General features: G+C 38.7%; 1 protein-coding gene across 1 annotated transcript in view; it reads right to left on the bottom strand.

Annotated features, from left to right (window-relative positions):
- C6 (complement C6) overlaps positions 1-4,762 on the bottom strand; it is an 88,297-nt gene extending 83,535 nt beyond the window's left edge. Inside the window, exons 1-3 of the mRNA XM_007469650.1 lie at positions 4,620-4,762; positions 2,989-3,145; positions 1,358-1,502 (exon numbers count right to left, since the gene is read on the bottom strand). Of these exons, the coding sequence (XP_007469712.1) occupies positions 1,358-1,502; positions 2,989-3,145; positions 4,620-4,762 (445 nt within the window). The remainder of the gene's footprint in view (positions 1-1,357; positions 1,503-2,988; positions 3,146-4,619) is intronic.
- Between the last annotated feature and the right edge of the window lie 4,191 nt (positions 4,763-8,953).

The raw sequence follows: 8,953 nt of genomic DNA, 5'->3' as shown, positions 1-8,953 counted from the left end.
ATTCCTGCCTGACATTCAGAAAAGATTGACAAAGCTGAAGGCAGCAAGCAAGGAGTAAAGAAGAGAGAAACATTAGACCCAAGTCTGGGGCCAATTTTCTATAGGACTTTGAAATCTGCTATTTAGTTCTAAATACTTTTCAGTGTATCTCAGAGTACACAGAAATGATGGAATTTTATTCATCTGAACTCTAATTTTAACTTTAAATTGACTATTTATATAAGAAATCAGTGAACTATGGCCCATGGATGAAAACTGACCTGCCACTTGCTCTTGTAAATAAAATTCTATTGGAACACAGCCATGCTCAATTTTTTATCTACTGTCTATGGCAGCTTTGATGCTAAGCTGCCAGAGTTGAATAGCTGCTGCATAGACCGTATGGCCAGCAAAGCCTAAAATATTTGCCATCTGGACCTTTCCTGAAAAAGTGTGTAGAAATCTCATCTAGACTGTTGGAAGTGTTGAGCTTTGGAGAGCCAATAATTAGCAAGAGAATACACAGATTAAGTGGTATATTCAAAATTTAATTATAATCTAATGATACTTAAATAGCAAAATTTACAATTTTCTGAATGAGAATTGGACTTGAAGGGAACGTTGCCACCATTTAAATCATTTTCAACCTCCTCTTCTGACAATTACCTTTGGAGTCATTCAATGGACCACACCAGAAAATTTGTCACATCATCTCTAGTCATCCCCTTGACATACTATCTTAGCTTTAATATTCTTATCTTAATAAACTATTTTAAAACTCCGTCACCCCTTTTCAATTGCTTATTCTGATTCTAGATTTGTGCTTCTTAATAACCGATTTTTTTTTTTTTTTTTTTTTTTTTTCTGAGGCTGATACTTATCAATGAGTTTATCCAAGTCTCAAACAATGAGGTACTAGATGTTGGGTCACGCTAGATTTGCAGCTCATGCACCCAAAATAAAAGTCCAGCTTCCTTGCTTACTGTGTGACCGACCAGGGCGCGAACCCGTGTCCCCTGCATCGGCAGGCGGACTCTCAATCGCTGCGCCACCAGGGAAGCCCTAGCCAATTTTTAAAAGTATCTGCCTCTTCCTCCATTTCCTTCTCCTCATTCTCTTCTTACTGCTGTATCACAGTGTAGGAACCTGGGAGTCGTACTTGATAAGCAAATGAATTAAGTAAGGGGTCAAGATGATTTTAGCTTGAAAGCTGTAATTTTACACATGAATAGCATGTAATTGGTAGCATAACACCCCTGTCCCCACAGGCTTAAAATATGGTGGGACTTCTCTATCATGACTTTCACTGGGAGTGAATTGGAATAAATTTATTTAGTCATTTTTAATGAAGACTGAACATTTTCCAAAAGTACATTACCACTGTCACAGCGGAACTTATTCTTGCAGTCAACCTCTTCAATTTTGCAGAGCTTAGAAGGGATGCATGGTTGAAAGGTCATGAGGGGCTCAGTACATGGTTGTCCTCCAAACTGACTGGGGCGCAAGATGGACCTAACTTTAAACTGAAAGAAAAGGAGAGAAAGCTGAGTAACTGAGGCTGGGTCAAAGCCAAAAACTATCTAAGAAAACTGGGCTTCTCAATCACAGTAGTGGTTTTTCCTATAGTGGCGTTTGCTGAATTAAATAATGACTTTTTCCAGTTCTATTATTGTGTGTCCTTAGGGAAGTCAATACTTTTTGGGTCTCACTTTTCCAACCTGTAAAATGAGGAACTGGGACAAAAGATTTCTTAAGATTTCTAACTCTGAAATCATATGATTCTAAATTGAATAGAAATCAAATGCACACATATTTACTGAGCATGTCCTGAGTGCAATAAATATTCCAGGTAATAACAGTAGCTCTTTTATTCCTCAAAGGTAGTGTGACCTGATAAATGTGAAAGGACTTGGGGGCTCTTTTGCATGAGGAAGTCACCATGGAAACCAGGGCTGACACATCTCCACACTTTAAAAGATTTTAAATAGGCAGTAGTAAAACAAAGAGTCAGAGAAGGAGAGAAATAGGACAGGATTAAAAAGTACTGACTTTGGGGCTTCCCTGGTGGTGCAGTGGTTGGGAGTCCGCCTGCCGATGCAGGGGACACGGGTTCGTGCCCCGGTCCAGAAGGATCCCACATGCCACGGAGCAGCTGGGCCCATGGGTCATGGCCACTGGGCCTGTGCGTCCGGAGCCTGTGCTCCGCAACGGGAGAGGCCACAACAGTGAGAGGCCCGCGTACCACAAAAAAAAGTACTGACTTTGAAGTCAGAAAAATCCAAGTTCGAAATGTAGTCTTCTATTCATTAGTGGTGTGTTCTTGGGCAAATTACTTAACCCCTAATGAGTTGTCACTTCCTCATCTATAAAATGGGTAGAAAAACAATGTGATGTGAAGTTTGAATAAGGTGATGTATGTAAAGGGCCTAGAACAATTTCTCTCAGAGAGTGGGTGGCCCAATAATGAGTTCTTTCTACTTCCCTAATGTCTGAATGCTTAGCCCCTGACCTGACTGGGGTTCACATGGGCCAGTGTCCTTACAGGAATGAGCTTGAGATGGGTAAATATTGCAGCTGGGAACAATAAACAAATAGAGGGACTTTCCCATGGGGAGAGGGAAGTTAGAGGAAAGGCAAGGAGTCATTTTAATTAATGCCCCTCATTTCTGTCTGATTTTAAACCTTGGACTGAAATCCCCATTTTTTAGCACTTGTTTTTGCTTTGTGAGCTCCCAGAGGGCACAGGCAGTGGAATTCAGAGCTGGGCGAGTGCAATACCAATTCTGGGGGGAAGAACATTGTTTTTAGTGTTCACATGACAATAAACCATGCAAACCCCCCCCCCCCCCCCAACACGTTGCTAAATGGAATTTTCCTTCAGTGGAAGCTGGGACAGTTCATTTTCAAATATTGAAGAAATTCAGCATTTCTATGACTGTTGAGTCTGTCAGGGAATTCGAGAATTTTACTGTGATTCCGATTTCCTGAATATACCCACATATCACCTACCTGTTTTTCAACACAAGGGTCACAGTCTGACCACGGTCCATAATCTCCCAGGAGGCAATTGATAGGACAAGTTTGCCAGTTACATTCTCTGGTCTCCTGCTTGGTGCAAAGCTGGTCACAAAAGTTTTCCAGATAGTACTGATTCACAATGATTTGTCTGTAATAGTGAGGAAAAAGCTGCTTAGAATGAGTGTATTCATTGTGGCTCCAGCTCCATAAGAAAAAGATCATTGACCCAATTACAGTGAATACAAGGAAAGAAGGTTTTCATGGAAAATCAGACAGTGTGGCATATGTGCAATTCTTACCACTTACTGGAACTCAGCACTAGGTCCATAATTTGTTGGGCCCTGTGCAAAATGGAAACAGGGGGGCCTCACGTTCAAAGCTTATTAAGAATTTCAAGAAAATGACTGCAGAGCATTAAGCCAAGCACAGAGCCCTTCTCAGTGTGCGGTCCTGTGTGACTGCACAGGTCACACGTCCATGAAGCTGGCCCTGACTGAATTCCTGGAAGGGACTGAAAGGGAAAGAAAAGGAAGAAGAAAGTTTCTGCAAATTGCTTAAAAGATGACAACACAGGGTGATAAATACAATGATTGAGATAGAGCCAGAGTGCCGTGGGCCCAAAGGGTAAGGGAGAAAGTGAAATGAGAGATACATTTTGAAAAATTCATGTGAATTTCCCAGGCAAGAAAGGGAAGGGCATTCAGAAGGAAGATCATGTGCAAAGATTAGAGGTAGAGAGTATGACATGCCCCTGAAGGGACTTGTGGGACGGACCTGAGAAGTGCATAATTGAGAGGGATGGAATATATTGTGGTACTTTATTGGTAGACAGTAGAGAGCTACTGAGGGACTCTTGAGTAGAGAAGTATTATAAACAAATCTGTTCTTACATCCTTCATGGATGGTTTATTGAGGCAGTCAGTTGGTGATTTAATGGCACTCACACTACCTATGTAAAAATAGTTTTCTAAAATACATCTCAAGAAAGTGCTATAACAGTTAAAACACATTAAATATATGCCTTTCTCCTCCAAGTCACGTGTGCATCTTCATGGAATAGAAATATCTAACAGATTTAAAGAAACTGTGGGGGATGAGTAGTCTGAATTGATGAAAAGGCTGAATTATTAAATGTTATCAAGTAAACACAGTTTCTTGCCTTCTTGTCCAAGACAACAATCAAGCTAATAGCTAGCAGTGCTGATCAATTGAGGTCCTGTTAGACTCAGTTGAATGAGTAGAAAATTCTCTATAATTAACTCTCTAACTGTAGGCAAGCAGAGTTATGTGCTGATTGAAAAAAAGCCTGAGTAGTGATTCTAAGTAAGTTAGTAAACTGAAAATATTGCACAGATTCTTAATTAAATTTCTTTGAAACACCTCAATTTTCGTGGAGAACAAAAGTAGACTCCATTTCAACCTTATGTGGAAAAGGCCTCAAATTCCATCCAAATTCATGAATTCTTTTCAAAATTAAAAAAAAATTTGTGGATTATAGTCTGAAAAAATTATACTTTTAGATATATTTTTTTCCCATTGCTTAGTGTGGCACTTTTGATTTTGCTAACTCTGTCCTTGAGGTTTCACAGGGCACAAAGAAAAGCTACAAAGTCCACACCCACCTCTGTCTGGTCTGGGTTCCAGAATTGCAGGTTTTTGAGCAGCTGGACCACTGAGTCCATGGGTAGTGATCACAGAAACAGGCTTGGCCCTTGTCAATCAGAGCACTCAGCAGGATGAAATATAAGACGGAGTGTCTGGCCATGCCTGGAGAGCCTCCAGACCCTGAAAAGAAATGATATAAAACATACCAAACATCTGTGAGGTAAAACTTTACAGGTCATTCTCAGTTACAACCTCAAATATGATCTTAGAAAACATCTTGCCTTCCTTAAGGCAAAGTAACACCTGTAAATTCACATGCTTATGAGTATAAATGTTATTTCTAAAGATTTTTAGGGTGGACATTCCCATAATTACAAACCCCAGTACTAGTAAGTTTCTCTGAACTGTCAGTGATAGGCTACAAGACAAACTATGTAGTATATATTTGTATCTCATTTCATTCCTAAATGGAAATTTTTATGTAGTCTTATACTTTTCAAAATAACTGCTTATTGTGTGTGGACAGTGCCCTCAAGTACTACCTAGTACTACCTTTCAGTTTTTCACACTTTTCTGGGCCTGGGGAAGGACTTTGGAACCCTTCTTTTTGAAGCTCTATTTACTTTTCTGGCACCTTGGAAGCTTGTTAAAGAGAGTTCACTGTCCAACTATCTCTAGTTTTAGAGTCATAGAAGTTAGAGCTGGAACGGATCTTTGAAACCTTCAGATTAAAATCCCTCATTTTATGGATGATGAGACGGAGGCTTAAGCAGGAACAGTAAGGTTGAGACTACATGACAAGTAACAGCCCAAGACTCCCCATTCTTGAATGAATTTCTAATCATTGAATTTCTAATAACGCTAACTAGTGTTCCTGGAGCATCTAGATGCTTGGAACTCCACTACCCAGAACACAAGAGGGTTTATTCAGATGTGGCTGAATGCCAGAGAAAACTTGGACCAGTGGTTCCTCATGTGCTGTGGAGCCTTGAGGATCTGTGTGTTATTGGATGGAAATTGCAAAACCGTTATCTGCCCTCCCAATATAGCCACTTTGGTTTTTGTATCTCTAACAAAACACACAACATGGTTAAATATGTACAGAAAATGCTGCTGTAATTAGTATAGTAACTTCCATTTAAAGAAATATTAATAGAATGCCATTCACCTAATTTCTCTGTGTCTCAGTTTTATTATCCATAAAATAGGGATAATACTTTTACCTTCTTCATAAGACTTGTGTTAGGATTCAATAAGAAGAAAATTCATGTAAAGTGCTTAGAACAGTCCTTGGTATAGAATCATCACTCAATAAATATTAGTTTTTTAAAAGAGTAGTAACACTTGAGTGTTTCAAAGTTAATTGTAGCTATCGGTCATGAATTTTTCAAAATTATGGGCTCCTCAAGTTACAACAAGAATCATGTGAAAATTGAAAATATGTTTTGATGTTAAATAAGACTATTCATGTTTAACATGATTTAGAAATACGGCTTTAGTTACTTTTCATCTTACAAATAAAATCAGATCCCTGACCATCTTTTTTGAAATTACAATTTCCCACCAGTGTTTCCTATCCTCCTTCACTGCTTTATTTTTCTCTGTTATTCATACCTTCCTAATATATAAAGTACTATGTAATTTAAATAAGTATCTCCTCTTTCCTTTCTCCTTCTTCACTAGAATATGAACACCATGACAGTTGATCTTTTTTGTCTGTTTTGTTCATTTCAGCATTTAGAAGAATGAGAGCAAGCATACCATGTAATGAATAAATGTTGTAGAATTGAGTCTAGGAAACAGTTTAGAAATGGGTTTTGATGAAGTCTGAATAATGTAATTTAAGTCCATAATTACAGCCACTTCTGTAATATTATTCTCAAAGTTTCTGCCAGATTAAGGATATTTCATAGACTAGAAATGAACTTGTCTGTTCAGTTGTCACCCATTGTTTCAGCAAGAGTGATCGTTTGTAGCATAACTGGTTTATTTCTAGTTTGTTGTAATAGTTGATTGAAATAAAAAACTAGATCCCTTGAGATTCAAATTTATTTTTAGAACACCATAATATATTAAGTTAGTCTGCCTCTTATTTATTTGATATTTATTGTGTTCTAAAATATATAGAAATGCATGAAGAAGAAAATTAAGATGATTTATTATATAACCAACCAGAAAAATTCTGCTGACATTTAAAAAATACATATAATATATGCCTGCATTTGAAAATTTTAAAAAGAACAGAAAGAAAAATGTAACACCTGAGGTCTCCTCTACCTATAGCCAGAACCTCTTTGTACACATAATCAGTTTTCTCTTTTTATATGTAGCAAATGGAGGGAAAATTCTTCCACACATTCCCTTACACATATACATGTATGCATGTTCTTTAAATATATACACAAAAAAGAAGTATGATGTATATTACTCTGTACTTTTGTAATTTCAAAAAAGATGGTCAGGGATCTGATTTTATTTGTAAGATGAAAAGTAACTAAAGCCGTGTTTCTAAATCATGTTTCACTTCACAGTATACTTTACAGATATTTCCATATTAATAGATGTATATCTACTTCATTTTTTTCCCCCTAGCATTCTTTTTTTTTTTTTTTTTCCCTTCGGTACGCGGGCCTCTCACTGTTGTGGCCTCTCCCGTTGCGTAGCACAGGCTCCAGAAGCGCAGGCTCAGCAGCCATGGCTCACGGGCCCAGTCGCTCCGCAGCATGTGGGATCTTCCCGGACCGGGGCACGAACCCGTGTCCCCTGCATCGGCAGGCAGACTCTCAACCACTGCGCCACCAGGGAAGCCCCCTAGCATTCTTTAAAAACAATTTTTATTTATTTATTTGGCTGCATTGGGTCTTTGTTGCTGCACTTGGGCTTTCTCTAGTTGCGGCGAACAGGGGCTACTCTTTGTTGCAGTGCATGGTCTTCTCATTGCGGTGGCTTCTCTTGCTGTGGAGCACGGGCTGTAGGCATGCGGGCTTCAGTAGTTGCTGCATGTGGGCCCTAGAGTGCACGGGCTTCAGTAGTTGCGGTGTGTGGGCTCAGTAGTTGTGGCACATGGGCTCAGTAGTGGTGGCTCACAGGCTCTAGAGCACAGGCTCAGTAGTTGTGGCACAGGGGCTTAGTTGCTCCATGGCATGTGGGAATCTTCCTGGACCAGGGATTGAACCCGTGTACCCTGCATTGGCAGGCATATTCTTTTTTTTTAGATGTTGGGGGTAGGAGTTTATTAATTAATTTATTTATTTTTGCTGTGTTGGGTCTTCGTTTCTGTGCGAGGGCTTTCTCTAGTTGTGGCAAGCGGGGGCCACTCTTCATCGTGGTGCACGGGCCTCTCACTATCGCGGCCTCTCGTTGCGGAGCACAGGCTCCAGACGCGCAGGCTAAGTAGTTGTGGCTCACGGGCCTAGTTGCTCCGCGGCATGTGGGATCCTCCCAGACCAGGGCTCGAACCCGTGTCCCCTGCATTAGCAGACAGATTCTCAACCACTGCACCACCAGGGAAGCCCTGGCAGGCATATTCTTAACCACTGTGCCACCAGGGAAGTCCTATCTACTTCATTATTTTTAGTGACTGCATAGTTTTATACTGTATAGATGTATTATACTGAATTTAACCATTATTCTAACTGTAGACCTTTAGTATACATACATAATGCAATAAACATCTTTGTATTATATTTTAGCATACTTTTGTAGTATATCCATGGGACAAACATATATTCCTAGCAGTAGAATGGCTCAGTCAAGAGATATAAATTTTAAAATGTTGATAGATTTTGCCAAATTGCCCTACTGAAATAATGGCTCCCTCAAAAGTCTCAGAGGATGAGTTAAAATTATATTTTAATGTGTTTACTTTATGTTTTTTTATTTATTTTATTTTATTTTTTTTAACATCTTTATTGGGGTATAATTGCTTTACAATGGTGTGTTAGTTTCTGCTTTATAACAGAGTGAATCAGTTATATATTATGTTTCTTTATTTGGATGAAAGGATACTTCGGTTAAAAAAATGAGTCTCCTCATTTTATAAATCTTCATTCAAGCCAAGAGTTTGAGGTCAGATATAAGAATTGTTTCCCCACAAAAAAATTTTTTTCTCCAATATGCTTAGAAGTTAGAGCATTTCTTCATAGTAAATCAGTAAGCATTTAAAAATTTTTTAAATTTTTAATTGAAGTATAGTTGAACTACAATGTTGTGTTAGCTTCTGGCATACAGCAAAGTGATTCAGTTATACATACATAACTGAATATATATATATATATATATATATATATAACTGACTCACTTTGCTGTACACCTGAAACTAACACAACATTGTAAATCAACTATACTTCAA

The sequence above is a fragment of the Lipotes vexillifer genome, unplaced genomic scaffold (assembly GCF_000442215.2).
Source record: "Lipotes vexillifer unplaced genomic scaffold, Lipotes_vexillifer_v1.1 scaffold434, whole genome shotgun sequence".
In the NCBI taxonomy this organism is placed as follows: domain Eukaryota; kingdom Metazoa; phylum Chordata; class Mammalia; order Artiodactyla; family Lipotidae; genus Lipotes; species Lipotes vexillifer.
The sequence above is the reverse complement of the archived record's forward strand: the minus strand, read 5'-3'. Positions and strand labels throughout refer to the sequence as shown.